Consider the following 18,841-nt stretch of genomic DNA (forward strand, 5'->3'; position numbering starts at 1 on the left):
AGGAAGTTCTAGGAAGACACTAGTGATAGCATTTGTTGGTTTGACCTAACTGCATTCATTTATTAATTCCACAGATTTATTGAGTGCTATTATATACCAGGTATTATGCTGGGCAATAAGGAAAGGGAGAGACCAAGATAAACATGACCCTTAGCCTTCATGGAGTTTATATTCTAGTGAGAATTAGTTCTTTAGGTTGAAGATTGATTTGCATTTAGCTTTATCTGTTTACTGCAGGTATTTTGTTAACATATGTGTATGCATGCAAATATGTACATAATTTACATGTATATGTATAACTTCGTGCTAGTTTTCTAAAAAGAGCAAGGAAGAAAATTTTTTTGTAGTTTAACAAGTTCAGGGAACTTCATACTGCATCTTATACCTAGGATTTCAGAGAAATTCTGAACAATAAAACTTCTTTATGAATTGCATTTATATTCTTAGAAAGTTTTTTGTTTGTTTTTTAATGTTTCATAGTAGAAAGTTTTTAATTTATTGAGAAGTGGAGAGTATACTAAACCCACATGTATCTGTCACTCAGCTTCAATAATTACCAGCTCATGACCAGCCTTGTAGGGAAGCAGTTACTGTAAGTAATTTGGTTCAAAACTAATGTTCAACTTATATATTAATCTCTTTAACATAGGTTTTGTGTGTAACTGTTCTTTTTCAAAGAGGTAATTTATTTATGATTAATTTAGTATTATTCAGGTAATAAGATGGTCATTGAATAATATAAGCTATTATTGTGGGTCTTCTTTATTAATGTTTTAGAATGGAAGCTTCTTAAGACTCTGGATTACGTATAAGTCTCCGTATTGTAGTTAATTATCTAGGTACGTAAGTACGTTTAAATAACTAATACCAAGAGAAGGATGTTTGTTCAAAATTATCTATTTTCTGCCAAGTACACTTTTGGCCCTCTGTCATATTTTGCATAAAAGAACAAAACCAGTGGTACAGTGTACTAACTTTGTAATTTGCTTTTTGAGTTGGATCTTTTTTGTCACTGTTGGTTGCATGATTAAATTCATGAAAGTATAGCACACAGTTTTATTTTTTTTATGATTGCATACTTATTTGGATTTATTTCTCTTGGGCAGAAGGAAATGTACAAATTACAACTGGAACTCTGCTTATATCTACTGAAGAAGTACAAGGTATGAAGGTCAATGGGACTAAGACGGATTATAATGAAGGACACAAGAATGGCAATGTGAGTAAAGGTCTCTCAGCTGGGTGCAGCGAATACCCAGAAGTAGACAAAACCATGACCAGTGGTGAGGTTTCAGAAACCAGCACATTAGTTTCCCTAGAGCCTTTAACCTTTGTGGACCCTGGATTAACAGAAGCATCTTCTAAAGAAAAAGAATGTGAAGAATTAAAAACTTGTCCTTCTTGGTTGTCATTATTACCAGGGAACAGTGCCATTTCCAAAGTGGACAGTGAGAAGGAAGAGTTGTCTAAGTTAAACCTTGTCTGTGAAGCAGATGACAATCACCAACAGATTCTCGGCCACCGTAATGAAAACCACAGTTTTGCCCATGGCAGTCCCAGGGCCACAAGAAATGTAGTTTGTGTAGAACCCTTAGAAGAAAATTCTGACATTTCATATTTCTCATCAAGTTTGTCTGGTCCAGAATCCAGAACAACATCCTTAGAAACATGTGGTTTTGATGGCTTGCTGAAGGGATCTGCTAAGAAGACAGACAATTCCTGTTTTGATGGGGGTGATCAAAGCAAGAACTTGGCTACTAGAAGAGAAAATGAACAGTTTTTGAACCTTAGGAGTGAAAGAGGGGAACTCTTTCTTGTTAATGCCAGGCAACCAGAAGAGGATGCTAATGGTCATTGTCCTGGTGAAAAAGAGACTGTTACCTCCCCAAAAGTGAATATTCATGGTAACTGTTGCATTCAAGACAGTATCCATACAGACAGCCCTGTTTCTTTAGTGCCCAATTCTTTCACCGAAGCCACGGAAGTAACGCTAAAAAAAAATGACTTAAAAATCACTTTAGACACTCAAGGTAGCTTGACAAACCATGAGGACCATAGAGGAACTTCTACGGATATGAGCCATCCAGGTAGACACTCTGAAGAGAACAGTTTTTCCTCCTTAATGCAGATTGAAGAGCCAGAACAGACAACCACTATAGAGCCCAATATGGTAACTGAAAAGATTTACAGTAAAGACTCTAACTCCTTAGTCTGCACCCAGAAAAATCTGGAAGGCAACACCCAGTTAAATGAAGCATCATGTAATGAATTTCTGAATGAAAGAAAATCCCTTGTGAGTTTAATGCCAGAGGACCAGATAAGTCCTATGAATGAGGTGTCAAAACCCAAGAAAGATACTGCTCAGTTACCACTATCCCTAGAATTTGATTACAGACCTGAATCAGAGCAAGCTGTACAGACCTCACTGGACGATAGTTCACATTTAGATGAGCAGAGCACTGCCTGTGAGATGAATGAACTTCCTCGTACCAATGAACTGGTTATAAACAAAATAGAAAGTGAATGTGCTTTAAATCAAGTGCCCCTTAATTCTCAAGACCATGCAAAGTTGTCAGCTAACAAAGAGATGCCTTTAGCAACAAGCGAAGATTCCCAACAGAGCCATCACCCTCCATTAGAGGATGGAGCAGATGTCACTGCTGATACCCAGACCATTCCCATCAAAACAAAAATGAAAGACATCTCTCCATCAGGTGACAAAACCTGTGGTGCCTCTTCAAACAATCCCACCTTAAACATCAAACCAGGAAGCCTAGAAAGACAAGACAAGATGGCTGATTCAGGAATAGTACATCTACATTCCAGCCTTCTCTCAAGAAAGAAAGAATCAGCAGTCTTGCCTCAAGAGGTCTCTGCTATGGAATGTCAAAGTGTTCAATCTCAGGATCTCTCTAGCTGTCATTGTGTAAATAAAAATGCACGAGAAAAGAGCATGTGTTCTGTTTGTGCTGCGTGTGAGTCCAGCAGAATCATCCTAGAAGTTGAAAACTCTTTAATAACCAAGTGTGAAGATGCATTTCAGCACAGCAATGACCACTCCCAAAGAAGAGAAGTCTGCACAGAAAGTAGCACCCATAAAGTGGGTTACACATCAGAAGAAAGTGAACTTGCTCGGGGAGAAACTAAAGGCAGCCTCCCAGGAAATAAGATCAGAAACGATACACCAGTAGGCATGTTAAGTAGTGAAGCTTCAGACAAAACCATTCCCACCACCAGTCACACCCAGCCCCGTGAGGAAGGTCTGAAAGCAAAGGAATGGGATGTACCTAAAGAGACCGTGTTTTGCGAGTATAACATCTCTGACTGTTCCACACCAGAACTAAATTTATCTGCAAACATTCCAAGCCCTGAAAAATTTTTGGACCAGTCTCCTACTATTATGTTCTCCAGTTTCAAAACCATGAGCCAAGCAGTTGAAACTCTTGAGCAAAAAGGAGATAAAGTTCTTGACTGCCAGAATAACCAAAACAGACCAGAGGAATGCAGAAGTGAAGGTAAACCAACTAAGCAGACACTACATGGTGATGAGAAGGAGACTGTTACAGAACCTAACAGAGAGGTAAGCAACAATCAAAAGGATCTGTTAGTTGGTTCAGGCAGTAACAACCCTTTGTCTGGTGGTAGTTCAAAGAAAGGCAATTTGAAAGGAGACGATGGACATATTTCTGGTTGTGAGGAGTCCACAGATGGCATGGTAGACACTGTCTACACAGACTGTGGTAGTAAGTCTACGGAAAGCATGTTGGACTTACAAACATCTAGTACCCTTGATGGTGGTGCAGGACAAGATGGGCTGACGTTACAGGATACCTCAGTGAGTACTCTGCCTCAGAGAGGAGAACTGAATGCTGCATTTATCAGAATGATTGACCAGGACTCAGATTTTCCAGATGCTACTTCCTCTAAAGTGGAGCCTCTGGAAATGAAAAAATCATGTGAAGAGAAAGTATGCAGATCATTAAAAGATTGTGAAGTGGAAGTGTGTCCATGTCCAGACTCTTGTGCCAGTGAGATAGAGTCTATTGCAGATCATGAATCAAATACAAAAATATTGGATGGTATAAATGTGTCCTTAGATAATACTTATCATGAAGAGCAAGTTAAAGAAGCATCCCTGAGAGAAACACAAGGAATAATTGAAGGATCAAGACTGGAAATAAATTCTGAGTTTGACAAGGAAAATACCTTTGGAATTTCCTCAGAAGAGTTACTGTCTTCTAGATGCCCAGATGAGAGCCCTGTTCCCATAGGGAGACTGAAATCCATTGAGACAATGCCTTTGTATCTGTTTTCTCAAGAAAATTCAGAAAGTAATGTTAATAGTGGAGAAACTGAGCTGAAAAAACCTTTTAAACCAAAAGATGGTAAAATCCTTTGTGAAAACATAGAGCACCGCACAGTCCTGCTTGAGACGAAGGAAGGAGCGCCAGGGGATGGGAGTAATTCTAGTGAAGGACTCAGAATAGACAGCAGTATGCAAAATTTGCCTTTGACAATGGAAACAGAAACTAAGTTGAAAGGAGAAGAAACTGAAGCACATCAGAGGGGACCCCTGGGTTACTTAACTGTCAGTGAAGAGTCTGAGAAGATGATCACCAGAGAAGCTGGTAATAATAAAGGGAGAGAGATTTCTCAGACCCACTCTAAATCCCAGAGGATGCTTGGTGATACTGAAGAGCTACAAAGCCAGAGGGCTTTGGACTACATGTTGCAGAATGAAGAAGAATATCTACATCAAAAAGACGCACACAGGATATTGGAACAATGTGCATCATCTAATGTGTTGTCAGATGAAGTGCAAGATAAGAACCAAACTAAGGATTGCAAAGGTGAGTCCACTATGATGAAGGAAATCACTCTAGCAAAGCTAGCCAAGGGCGGCACTGCTGCACAGTTTCAGAAGCTGGAAAATCCAAAGGAGGAAAGCTTGTGCCATCCATTAAAAACAGACATGGTGTCATACACAGATCCTTGCCTTCGTGGTGCCCCTCAGAAAGCACAAAACCCCAACTCTGCTGGATGTGATGAAATACACGGTGCCTTTGGGAACACTTCATATCAGAAAAGAGTGCTTCCCTTAAAGAAGCAGCCCCATCGAACATGTAAGAAAGTTTCCTATCAGGAGCAAGTCAACATTGGGAAAAAAATAAGTAAAATCAGAAGTTCTGCCTTTTTAAAGAGTTCCTCTGAAACCATCCCCACAAAAGCACACAGATTTCTCAGTTCATGTGCTATGTCTGCACCCGCACAATTGGAACCTGAAACAGTACCAACCAGGAGCTTAATGAGCCACATACCAAAGCAGAAGGTGACTCCGTGCCATTCCTTGAGGAGCCTGAATGTTAGGAAGCCTACCAAAGAATCAGCCTTACTAAACAAGCTGTCCATTCTTGCCTCCAGACTGGTCCCCACCACAAAGACCCAGAAACTAAGATATCAGCGATGTTCCTCTGAACTTCTTCCAGTGGCTAAAAGCTACAAGCGGCTCAGATACAAAAGGTTTCTGGATGGATTTTCATACAATACAATGCAGCTGAATCCATATTTGGCAGCTAGTGGATGGGATAAGAGACCTAACAGTAAGCCCTTGACACTTTATTCGCTCAAAGCCATCAAAATGAGCTTCATAGATTTGAGCAACAAAGTGCCATCACTGCTATTTGGTTCCGAAATTTTCCCGATATCTTTTCACATGAAATCGGGCTCTGAGTGCATGACTGAGTCCCCAAGGACTTTTCCTGAGCACTGTGCTCCAGCCAGGCTCGCCTTAGGAGAGGCCCCTAGGTGCCTGTCTCAACCTCCCAAATGGACCTTTTCTTTCTTCTTATCCCACAGTTGCCCTGGGATGGCCACATTCAGGGAAGACACTGGCCCCCATGGTCAGGCATATGCCCAGGCTCCTTCACAGCCTCCAGGTCCTCTCCAAGACTATGGAGGCACCGCCATAGTCCAGACCAGAGCAGGCTGCTCTGTCCTTGGCCTTCACACACTTCTAGCACTTTGTTCTCCTGGATGTTACCGAATCTGGACAAAAAAACGGAGCTTCTCCAGTCACATGCCTACAATGCAGAGGCTCTTCATGACCCAGTTTACACAAGGCTTAAAGGGGTTAAGATCTCCAGCCTCCATAGCAGACAAGGTCTTCTGTTCTCTGCCCTACTCGGTGGGCCGAGTGCTATCCATTTGGAGCCAGCGTGGGCCTTCTACCTGCCCCTTTGAAATCTCTACTTTTCATTCCACTCACAGCAAGAGGCAGCCAACTCTGAGCACCACAAACAGGTAAAATCCATCTCCTGTTCTTTGCAAATGTCCCATGTTTGCTTTCCAACCTCTGAGGAAAGTTGAGGGCTGGAAATGCAAGGCTATTTAGAGTCTTCGTGCCTATATTTTCTGTTTTCTGTGCCAAATCTATGCTGAGAAAATGTAGCCATAGTTCTTAAGCATAGACCCCTCTAGTTTTCCTGCAGGATCTACCCCTGTGTTTTTACCATTCTTTGTTCTGTCCAATTCATTCTGCAAACTATCAAATCTTTTGACTCTCTGCTTTTCTATCCTTGCCCCCACCTTGCAAAAAACAAATACCATTACAAGTTAGAAGACTTGCAAGTAGTGACAAATAATGGCTTATGATACCTTGTTCATAAAATATACAGTCAGCACCTAATTGAGTATTGTGTGTATAAGTAGGGCACAGAATAAGTACTTTTTAAGTAAATAAAAAGTAGGTATCACCAAATCTAGTTTCTGAACCTCTGAATTTCTCTTTAGAGCAGAAAGGCTTCAAAGATTGGCATTTACATACTATAGTTGTACAATTTGTGGAATTTTAAGTGAACGGGAAAAGAGTGGTTTGACAACTTAGAATAGTTGAAAATGATTTCAATATCATTTTACCTTCTTATTAGAAATAATAGGAAAAAAATTATTGAATTATCCCTAAAAATCTGCTTTAGACATAATAGATAAATCTTCCTGTTTGTAATCCCTCGAATAAACAGAAACTTAATTTTTTTTTTTTTAAATTGGCCCTTATCATTGCTATAGTTTAAAAATTCAACACCCACCAAGCCTCAAAATTCCAAACAGCCTGGGAGAAGCCTTGTTCTTTGTATATCTGTGCAGTCTCTTATGTAGAGTCATTCTGTGTCACTATAAAGCTGTCTGGCACATACTGGAAAGTTCCTTGAGCATCTTAGCAGAAACCTAAATAAATAAAAAGTGTTTCAGAAAAACACCCCAGAACCTCAACATGGCTGATTGAAATTGAAAGACTAATGCTACTATAAGTACTTATCTTATAGTTAATAGAAAAATGTTCTTATAATGCAGCCACAAAAAAATACATTAGAATGAAGCAAATTGCTTTAAATGATGGTATACTGCTTTTATTTTGTCTAGTTTGTCAGTACGCCTCTATACTCTCATAAACACTCTCTGGTCAGTTTGTGACATGCAGCTTTAAATCATGTTACCTTCTTTAAACTATGTTCATGCCAGGGGCGCCTGGGTGGCTCAGTCGGTTGAGCATCCTACTTTGGCTCAGGTCATGATCTCACAGCTTGTGAGTTCAAGCCCCATGTCGGGCTCTGTGCTGACAGCTCAGAGCCTGGAGGCTGCTTCAGATTCTGTGTCTCCCTCTCTCTCTGCCCCTGACCCATTTGCAGCCTGTCTCTGTCTCTCTCAAAAATAAACATTAAAAAAAATTTTTTTAACTATGTTCATGTCTGAGGTTGGAGTACAGACTAGTTCTTCATTTCACCCTGTGAAAATGTGTGGCCCTTTGGCTCTTTCTTCCTTGAGAACTCTTTCCCTCCTGACTTTTGTGTATTCCAGTGTGGAATATATTCTCTCCCCCTTCCTATCTCTAGTATTTTTATTTTTATTTATTTATTTATTTATTTATTTATTTATTTTAATTTTTATCTTAATTTTTATTTTAATGGAAGCGTTTGTAGGGACTTTTTCTTCTTGTTGACTCTAGAAGTGCCTTAACATTATATACCTTGGCTTTGAGTTTAGAACTTTGCTGCTTTTAAACACATTTAGAAATGTTACACATGATATGGGCACCTGCGTGTCTCAGTCGGTTAAGCATCCAACTCTTGACTTAAGCTCAGATCATGATCTCATGGTTCATGAGTTCAAGCTCCACATCGGGCTCTGTGCTAATTTATGTTTCCATAGATTTGGGGGGGGGGGGGTGTTGGGGAACAAGTGAACGAGAGAAAGGATCCTAGGAGGGGCAGAGGGAAGAACGGAGGGGGAGAAAGAGAGAGGAATGGAGCTCACCCAAAGCGGGCTCTTATTTTTTTTTAATTTTTTTTTTCAACGTTTATTTATTTTTGGGACAGAGAGAGACAGAGCATGAACAGGGGAGGGGCAGAGAGAGAGGGAGACACAGAATCGGAAACAGGCTCCAGGCTCTGAGCCATCAGCCCAGAGCCTGACGTGGGGCTCGAACTCACGGACCGCGAGATCGTGACCTGGCTGAAGTCGGATGCTTAACCGACTGCGCCACCCAGGCGCCCCAAAGCGGGCTCTTATTTTACGTGAAGCAGGGCTTGTGCTCACCAAATTGGGGCCTGGATTCACCCAAAGCAGGGCTCAAGCTTACCCGATGTGGGACTCGAACTCACGAACCATGAAATCATGACCTGAGCCGAAATCAGATGCTTAATGGCTGAGCCACCCAGGTGCCCTCCATAGAATTTTTTTTAAGGTTTTATATATTTAAGTAACCTATACCCAACATGGGGCTCCAACTCAAGGACCCTAAGATCAAGAGTCACATGCTCTACCAACAAAGGCAGCCAAGCGCGCCCCCCCCCCAATAGAATTTTCTTATTTGGACCTTCAGCACTCTATAATATAGGTTGAACTGGCCTCCTTTTTTGCTGCTTTTATAGATGAGGAGCCTAAGACACGTGGCTTTTTCTAACCCGGATCACTCAACTGGTTAGTATTTCAGCTGAGCTTGATCTAGACCCAGGGTCTCCTGATTGCTGATTTGGTCAGCTGCTTTTTCAGTGTACCATCCTGCCTCTTTCCTTTTATCAGTAGCCCTCAAGGAATCCTGAGTTGGTGCTAAACATCCTAAAAATCTGAATTATTTGTGTTTCCTAGACCTTGAACAAATCTACTTCTAAGAGGAGATGGATTGTATTATGGTCATCATACCAATGCCTCACTGATTAAACCTATACTGAGTTCCAAATTCAATAGAAACTGATGCAGGTTTTACTTTGAGAGGCACAAAAAGCTCTCCAACATCACGTATTGATGTAGCTATGAGTGATGAATACCATTGCTTCAATAATAAAAATAAAAGTTTGATTACAAAGGAGCTAATAACCCTGTTAACAGTTTTCTTCTACATAACCATGTTTTACGTGGAACTTGGCTTTAAAGAAAAGAGTTTTGGGCTCCTGGGTGGCTCAGTCAGCTAAGCGTCTGACTCTTGATTTCAGTTCAGATCATAATCTCACTGTTCATGAGTTTGAATCCCACATCAGCCTCTGCCCTGACAGCACAGATCCTGTTTGGGATTGTCTCCCTCTCTCTCTGCTCCTCCCCCACCCCCGCTTACTCCTGCGCTCTCAAAATAAACTTTAAAAAAAAAAAAAGTTTCTTCCGTAAGGATATAGAAGTTAGACTTTATGTTAATGGCATTAACACAGAGATGAATAAGATTTTTTTAGCTGTAAATTATTTTTTTAAATCTCTAATTTATGTATTCAACAACTTCATTAGAAGATATAAGACTCCAAGTCATTCTTATTCCCTCCTGTTACTGTCCTTTCTTTATTTCTCTCTCTACCTTCTTTTCAAGTTAGAAAATAATTAAGGTAAGTTAGAAAATAATCTTCCTGTCAGCCTGCCTCCATTCCAGTGATGGGCATGTAAATGTAATTCTCATCACTGGGATGGGGCTGGGGGGTGGGCTTCTTTCTGAGTGAGTGACATTTCTTATCTTCCTAGGGCCTAATCAAGCATCATGTGCCGTCAATGGCATCAAAACCTTTTGAGTACCCCCAGTGGCATCAAAACTTTCCTGTTGTTCTACTGCCCTAATTGCTTCTGTACTTTTGCTTCACTTCAGCCACACCATGTTACCGTATGTGCCTCTTCCAGGCATGGAAGCTACTTATAACACCAATGGCAGTCAGATGAGGTAAGCCTGCAGCAGTGCCTGGAACATAAGGGTTTGCAGTGTGTGTGTGTGTGTGTGTGTGTGTGTGTGTGTGTGTGTGTGTGTGAGAGAGAGAGAGAGAGAGAGAGAGAGGGAGAGAGAGAGAGAGAGGAAAGTGAATGTGCAGTGTGTGTGTGTGTGTGTGTGTGTGTGTGTGTGTGTGTGTGTGAGAGAGAGAGAGAGAGGGAGAGAGAGAGAGAGAGGAAAGTGAATGTGCAAGCGAGCACAGCACCTGAGAGAGCACACTAGCTGATGGCATGGGTCTGGTGTAACATGATTCTGATGTTGTTCTCCTAAACCTGGTCCAGGATTCAGGCATGTTTTATAAGTATTAACTAAGAATATGTAATCAATACTAGCTAGAAAAAAAAAGACAAACTAGTCAGCTCATTGTACTACAAGTTGCCTCTCAAGCTATTGCTTAATCATGCAACCGACTTCATTGTCTGGATGGGATTGATTTCATCTGAGCACAGTTCATTGTTCAGTTCACTAAATGTCTTTTTCTTCCAAAAAGTCTGTCCTTTTATATTTTTCCTTATAAAACTGCTCCATACCAATGAAATTGATTGCATTCTTGGAAGTTTTTACATATGTAGACATAGGAGGTGTCCAGACGGAACTAGAAAACAGGTTGACTGGAAATGTCATTGCTGAAAGAGGGAAGATCTTCAACCTTAGTCTGATGTTAAGAAGTTGAATGTGCCAAGATAGAAAGTGAAACCCATCTCATATTTTCTTCTCTGTTTTTCTGTCCATGGTGCTAGACTAGAGCCTCCATTCCCTGCCTTGGTACCAAAGTCTTGCTTAGTAACAGACTCAGCTGTCACCAAGCTCCTGCTTTCAGCCTCCGAGTTCCCGGTTCCTGGATTTGATGAGCTAGATGATGTGGCAGCAGCATGCCCCCATCCACAGAGCAGCCCTCCAGAACAGAAGGAGGTAAATGTAAAGTGCTGGTGGAGTTGTGACTGCTACTGGGCATGTCCACTGAGGACTACAGATCACATGATTGGTACACAGGCCTCTGAGTGTCTTTCCTTATCACCGTTAGCTTCAGCTGAGTGCTGAAGATTACCAAGGCAGGAGTTTTTCTCCTTAGCCACCAAAGCTACACTGGGTCTCTTAATCTGCATTGTTTTCCAGATCCTTTTTTCTTGATGATAACATTTAACAGGGTTTAGAGAGTGAGTTGGACCAACGAGGTGCTTCATGCATTCAAAGATGAGTGAACAATGATGTTCTTCAATTTTGCAAACTGTCTCTGTCTCCAGCAGTTGATAGACTTTCATATTGCTAATCTCAATATCTGAGCTGAATGGGTGATTGTCTTCCAATAGTATAAAGGGAGCTGTTGTTGAAAACACTGTTAGCGGGAGTAAGGGGAGCTTTGTCATAAACTACTTACTAGAGCCATCTATAAACTGAGGAAGTAAAATCTTGAGTGTCAAAAGAGACTTCATGTATTTTAAATGTCTTATAACTTGACTGTCTTTCTTCTTAACCCTTAAAAATAGGCTGAGCCAGAGAAGAGGCCAAAGAAAGTCTCACAGATTCGTATCCGGAAAACCATTCCTAAACCAGACCCTAATCTTACCCCCATGGGCCTTCCTCGACCCAAAAGGTGAGTTCCTTCTCTAATACACATAGGTTCACATTTTTGGAAAATTGTTTGGCACAATATAATGAGCTTTTAAATAATTATATACTCTGAGCTATTTATCATACTTCTAGGAAGTTATCCAAAAGAATTAATTGGTAATGTGGCCAGAGGTTTATGTGCCAGGGATTTTGTAATGCATTCTTAATCATTTTTATCAAGCTCACTATGCCAGATATTATGCTGTCCCTTTGCATACATAGTCTGGTCATCCCCCAGTGGTGTTGGGAGGTAAGCACTATTGTCACCCCCACGTTTTGATGAGGGTGCTGAGGCTGAGTGGTTATGACACCTGTGTTAGGCCATGTATCAGTCATGGCATAGGTGGTTTCTGTCTCACACAGGTTTTACCTGACCCCACAGCCCAAGCTCACAGCATTCTATATGCAAAGTTGAGGAGGGACCTAAAGGTCATGAGGGAAAGAAGTTAAACTTTCTTTCTTTCTTTCTTTCTTTCTTTCTTTCTTTCTTTCTTTCTTTCTTCCTTCCTTCCTTCCTTCCTTCCTTCCTTCCTTCCTTCTTTTCTTTTCTTTTCTTTTCTTTTCTTTTCTTTTCTTTTCTTTTCTTTTCTTTTCTTTTCTTTTCTTTTCTTTTCTTTTCTTTCAGAAAATGCCAAATCCATGCTATGGTCTATATCATGACCTTTAAAAACTTGGCTTCTAAAGATTTTTTTTTTTAATTTTTTTAGTATTTGTTTATTTTTGACAGAGAGAGACAGAGCATGAGTGGGGGAGGGGCAGAGAGAGAGGGAGACACAGAATCCGAAGCAGGCTCCGGGCTCCAAGCTGTCAACACAGAGTCCGACACGGGGCTCTAACTCACAGACCGCGAGATCATGACCTGAGCCGAAGTCGGACGCTCAACCGACTGAGCCACCCAGGCGCCCCAAGATTTATTTTTTATGACAGAGATAATTTGCTAATCCTATAAATAGAAGTGGAAAGAAAAAATTACCAAATTATGTATTTGTTGTAATATGTACTATACAGACACACTATGAAATTATAAGTATTTTAAAAAGATCTCCAGAGTTATATTCTCTTGTGGTGGTTTTCACTCCATTTCTCATTGGCAAATGGAAGCCTAACACTGGTTCCTTAGTAACCCCAGGGTAAATTATTGAAATTTACTGAGTGTCAAGAACACATCTGTAAAATGTGGGTAAGAATTCCCAACACTTAAGATTACTATGCAGTCCAATTGAGTAAAAAATGTGGGGGCACCTGACTGGCTCAGTTGGTAGAGCCTACAGCTCTTCAAGGGTTCAAGTTGAAGCCTCCCCATTGGGCATGGAGCCTACTTTTAAAAAGAAAAAGGAAAAAAATGTGTACTGGTACCTATTGTATTGCTTCACACAACACAAATGCAATAGTTACTGTTACTATGATCATAATTGACATTCCACTTTTCCCAAGTGGTCTTGTCTTAATATATTTTTATCTCACACTGCTTTTATTGATCATCCTATCAAGTCTTTATAAGAGAAATGTTTAAAATATTTCAGATATCCTAGGTTGAATAGTACTTACTACTAGTGAATGAAATAGGATTCAGAATCAGATGTATTCTGTCTTGCATGTATATGTAGATAGAGGTTCTAAAAAATCTTTTATGTATAAGTAAGTAGTTGGGAGTGGAGAAAGTTTTAATATAGTAATGACATTCAGTCCTTTGAACTTCTTTCAAGTAAGTGCCAAAAAATCACACAGTGATCTATCATCAAATTATATTTAATGATTTATCACCTATTTTTTTGAAAGCGAAGGATTGAAAAGTGCTGATTTACATAGGTTCTGTTACCAGGCATTGAAGGAGCAAGTATCTCATTGTATGGGCAGTACACCAAAAAGATCTGACCAGTAAGTGTCAAATGCCTAGTAATTTGTATGTTGGTCTTTCACTTAGAGATAACTTTAATCTAATATAGTGAAAGGGGTTGAAAAAATAAGATTTTTAATAAACCTTTGCCTAAGATATCTTTTGATGAGCTATTCAGATACTCTTTTGTCAAAAAATCTTCAAGTTATAGATTTAATGCATTATATTTATCAAAAAACCTTGACATGTAACTTTTTTTCTTTTTCTTTCTTTCTTTTTTTAATATACTTGACACAATGAGAGCGCCTGGGTGGCTCTGTTGGTTAAGCATCTGATTCATGATTTCAGCTCAGGTCATGGTCTCATGGTTCATGAGTTTGAGCCCTGAGTCAGGCTTCGCACTAGCAGTGTGGAGCCTGTTTGGGATTCTCTCTCCTCTCTCTGCTCCTGCCCCACTCACACTCTGTCTCTCAAAATAAATAAAAACTTTGGGGCGCCTGGGTGGCTCAGTCGGTTAAGCGGCCGACTTCAGCTCAGGTCATGATCTCGCGGTCCGTGAGTTTGAGCCCCGCGTCGGGCTCTGTGCTGACAGCTCAGAGCCTGGAGCCTGTTTCAGATTCTGTGTCTCTCTCTCTCTCTGACCCTCCCCCGTTCATGGTCTGTCTCAAAAATAAATAAATAAATAAATAAATAAATAAATAAATACTTTTAAAATAGATATACTTGACACAATGTTACATGGTCTGTCTCAAAAATAAATAAACGTTAAAAATAAATAAATAAATAAATAAATAAATAAATAAATAAATAAATAAATACTTTTAAAATAGATATACTTGACACAATGTTACATTAGTTTCAGGTGTACAACATAGTGATTCAGTAGGTCTATATAATATATGGTGCTACCCACAAGTGTAGCTACCATCTGTCACAGTACAGTACTATTACACTTGATCTTAGCCAAAAGGCCGAGAAGCGATAGTACAGTACTATTATAATGCCATTGACTGTATTCCCTGAGCTCTACCTTTTATCCTTGTGACTTATTCCATAACTGGAGGCCTGTATCTCCCACTCCCCTTCACCCATTTTCCACATCCCCTACCCCTTGACATATTAACTTAATTGGCAAAAGCAGTTTTTGTTACTCAAGCCCATCTGCCAAATTATTCTTCCTAACTTTTGTTTTCCAACTCAGGTGAATGTGTTGATCTGCACCTTTAAGAAAACCATATAAACCATTGAGAAATAAACTATGGAACACATCTTACTCCTTATTATATGGAACACATCCTTATAACTTATTGTAAGGTAGATTTGTGAAAGCCATGAGTCAAAATTAAAATCATATGCAACAAATATAATTAATTTATTCATTTTAATTCATTATTAAAACAACATGATAATGCTATTTCTCATCCTGAATTTGTAACAAACTAATGTGTAGCTAGAATAATAAATTACAAAGTGAGGAATATGGTAGAAAGCATGATGTTGCTTCAGTAAATGTGTATGCATGCATGAAACAAATTCTGTTATTGGACTTCTGGAATAATTAAGAGTCATAAAAAATCAGAAATAAAGCTATTATTTATGTAAATCTTAGGATTGCTTCAGTGTTTAATGTAGGAGAATAGTGTATTATGAAACCAACTGACATGGCAGTATCATAATTTTTGCTGTTAACAGAAGTTATAACATTTTATAAGATGAAATAATGTAAGGATTAAATAATTGGATTAAATATTTATTTATATAATTTGTTAAAAGTTTATCCCTTAACTGAGTGAAATTACTTAAAATTTTTCATCTGTGGGTTTTACACACTTCATCTTCAAATGTTTGATAGTCCTAGTAAACATTTCAGTTATATGTGTGTTGTTTTTTAAATGTTTTCAAGTGGGGGAGGGGCAGAGAGAGAGGGAGACACAGAATCCAAAGCAGACTTCAGGCTCCGAGCTGTCAGCACAGAGCCCTACATGGGGGGAGGTCATGACCTGAGCCTAAGTCGACGCTTAACCAGCTGAGCCACCCTGGCACCCTTCAGTTATATGTTTTAAAAAGGAAGGAAAGGATTGGCTGTTGAGTGGAACTTTTCTTTCTAAGTAATAACAGACTGTCAATGAGAATTGAGAATAGTTTGGAAAAAACATAGGGTACAATTAAATACATAAGCAGGCTGTATTGATATTTGAAGCTCTCTTTCATAAGTAGGGCCAGGAGGCATTGTTTGATGATAATCGGGAGATAAATGAGGCAAAGTCACTCTGACAAACCCATTCCACAACATATTTGAAATCTGAATATTCTGACACCACCCAAAGTATCCTATTTCTGAGGCCACTCCTCTCTTGTATGTGATGGGAACTATACCAAATGGGGAAAGACAAGTCCAATACAGGTTTACAGTAATTTCATTACTTACTAAGCGAGCTTAGCAAGATTAGTTATTTGTTTCATATACCAAAGCAGAGTTCAGGGTGTATAGGTGCTGTTCTGAAAGAATTTGTGCAAGGGGCACCTGGGTGGTTCAGTTGATTAGGCATCCGACTCTTGGTCTCAGTTCAGGTCTTAATCTCAGGGTCGTGAGTTCAAGCCCTGCTTTGGGCTCCGTGCCGGGTGTGAAGCCTACTTTTAAAATAATACAACATCTCTCCCAAGAATTTGTGGAAATGGAGAAATCTGCATGAATGTTCAAACATATGACTTCTAGGAAATTAAAGATTGGGAGATTGATTCCCCTAAAAGTGGGATTTCATGTACTCTGGCATGTCTTGGTACCCTAGTGTGAATACCACTGGTCTAGGGTATTTAGTAGCAACCTTATTTAGCTCTGGGGAGTTCATGTGTCAGTCAGGGTCCAATCAGGAGACAAACTACACGGTATTTTATTTTATTTGTCAATTTTATCTTAGCTTGAGCAAGGGAGAGGGGCAGAGGGAGAAAGAGAGAGAATCTTAATCAAGCAGGCTCCACACTCAGCACAGAGCCTGACATGGGATTCAGTCCCACAACCCTGGGATCATGACCTGAGCCGAAATGAAGAGTTGGATGCTCAACCAATTGAGCCACCCAAGTCCCCCCGCAAACTACATAGTATTTTAAATAGGGGAACTTTTTTTTTTTTTTAATAATTTTTTAAAACTTTTTTCTAAATGTTTCTTTATTCTCAGAGAGAGAGAGAGAACAAGCAGGGGAGAAGCAGAGAGAGGGGAGACAGAGGATCCCAAGTGAGCTCTGTGCTGACAGCAGAGAACCCAGTGTGGGTCTCAAACTCACGAACTGTGAGATCATGACCTGAGCTGGTTAGACACTTAACCAATTGAGCCACTCAGGCGCCCCTTACTAATTTTTTTTTAAGTTTGTTTATTTATTTTGAGGGGAGGGAAGGGCAGAGAAAGAAGGAGAGAGAGAGAATCCCAAGTACACTCTGCATTGCCAGCGTGGAGCCTGATGCGGAGCTCAAACCCACAAACCATGAGATCATGACCTAAGCTGAAACCAAGAGTCAGACACTTAACCAGTTGAGCCAACCAGGATCCCCAAATAAGGGAACTTTAATATAATAGAGTAACCGTAAAGATGTACAGAGTATTCTGAAGGGCACCCTAAGACTGAGGGAAAGTACTCAAGGTAGGACAAACTTGGAAGGGGGCCACCTCCTCTATGTTGGCATTTTGACTTTGTTCGTGAGGGTATGGGTGCAGCCCATTGGATGGCTGGGTTGCTAAGGCCAGATCTAGGCAAGCAGGAAATAGCAAACAACTTCTAGGGTGCAGATGAGCTGAGGCAGGCAGGCATGCAAAGGGACTAGGGGTGCCTCTGTGGATGTAATGCCTGGAGCATGTGGTGTTTCCTTCAGGAGGGCCACAGGAAACAGCCCTCAGGAAGTTGGAGTATAAGCTTATGGCCCGGAGTGCCCCACACGTGTCAGGAAGCATGTGGCATGATCACCAGGCTAGGGTTGCCAGAGCACTGAGGGACTACATACTCTGGCCACACAGCTAGGGCAGAGCCCCCTCCAAATGACCCCCTCCTGACACGCCAACAAACATACACCAGTGATGGGGGGGGAAAAGTTCACCAGAACCAGGAAAAGAAGCTCCTTTCCTCTTAGCAGTGTTCCCCCAATGCCTTCTTTTGCCGGAGCTTTTAACATCATACTTACTGTAAAGAAGAAATGCTTCAAGAGTCCAGGATTCCATTTTCACAGAGCAGGTTCTGGAGGGTACATTTTGAGCTAAGAAGTTATAATATAACTGGCGCATGCCAGTAAACAAAACTTTGAATATATTCACTCGACCAAGAGCTGAAGAGATTTGAATAAATGGAAAGGTTTATGTTTCACACAGTCAGAGTTAACATGGAAAAATAAAGAAGCAAGAATAGCCAGGAAAATTCAGAAAAGGAGTGAAATGAGAGAGGTGTTAATCCTAAGAGACGTTAAAACATATTGTAAACTCGGATGCCTGTGTGGCTCAGTTGGTTAAGCTTCTGACTCCAGCTCAGGTCATAGTCACATGGTTCGTGGGTTCGGATCCCACACTGAGCCCTGCACTGACAGCTCAGAGCCTGGAGCCTGCTTAAGACTCTGTGTCTGTTTGTCTCTCTCTCTCAAAAATAAATAAACATTAAAAAAAAATATATATATATATGTATATTATAACTAAGTAAATAGAAGTGTGATGCCACAGCAGAAACATACAAATTGGTAAAACAAAATAGAAAGTCCAGAAGTAGACATAACTACATAGAGAAATATATGTGACAAAGGTGTCCCCTCAAATTAGTGGTAAAAAGATGGACTGACTGTTCAGTAAAGTGCTATTGGGGCAACTGGGTAGCCATTTTAAGAGTAATAAAGTTGGATCTGTACCTTAGACCTTTCACCAGAAAAAATCCCAAATGAATCAAATTTAAGTAGAAACAAATCAGAGTGTAAGAATACTTGATGAAACCATAGGAATTTTGTTTTTTTATGTAAACTCCAACTTCAACGTGGGGCTCGAACTCGGCCCTGAGATCAAGAATTGCATGCTCCACTGGCTAAGCTAGCCAGCCACCCCGCCCACAGGAAATTTCATTGTTTTTGTTTTTGTTTTTTTTAATGCTTATTTATTTATTCTGAGAGAGTGAGAATGCACAAGAGGATG

The 18,841-nt window shown here is 40.2% G+C and overlaps 1 protein-coding gene across 8 annotated transcripts in view; it reads left to right on the top strand.

The window, feature by feature from the left end:
* PRR14L (proline rich 14 like) overlaps positions 1-18,841 on the top strand; it is a 59,500-nt gene that overhangs the window by 31,159 nt on the left and 9,500 nt on the right. For 6 of the 8 annotated variants that reach the window (XM_040463925.1, XM_040463924.1, XM_040463920.1 and 3 more), the window contains 4 exons: positions 1,107-6,300; positions 10,121-10,192; positions 10,978-11,149; positions 11,725-11,831. In XM_040463925.1, coding sequence (XP_040319859.1) covers positions 1,107-6,300; positions 10,121-10,192; positions 10,978-11,149; positions 11,725-11,831 — 5,545 coding nt within the window. Of the gene's footprint in view, positions 1-1,106; positions 6,301-10,120; positions 10,193-10,977; positions 11,150-11,724; positions 11,832-13,657; positions 13,746-18,841 lie in introns of those variants that run through there. The other 2 variants (XM_040463922.1, XM_040463927.1) reach the window with 2 other exon arrangements.

This window comes from Herpailurus yagouaroundi, unplaced genomic scaffold, assembly GCF_014898765.1.
Source record: "Herpailurus yagouaroundi ecotype Mexico unplaced genomic scaffold, PumYag 428, whole genome shotgun sequence".
Taxonomy (NCBI): Eukaryota; Metazoa; Chordata; class Mammalia; order Carnivora; family Felidae; genus Herpailurus; species Herpailurus yagouaroundi.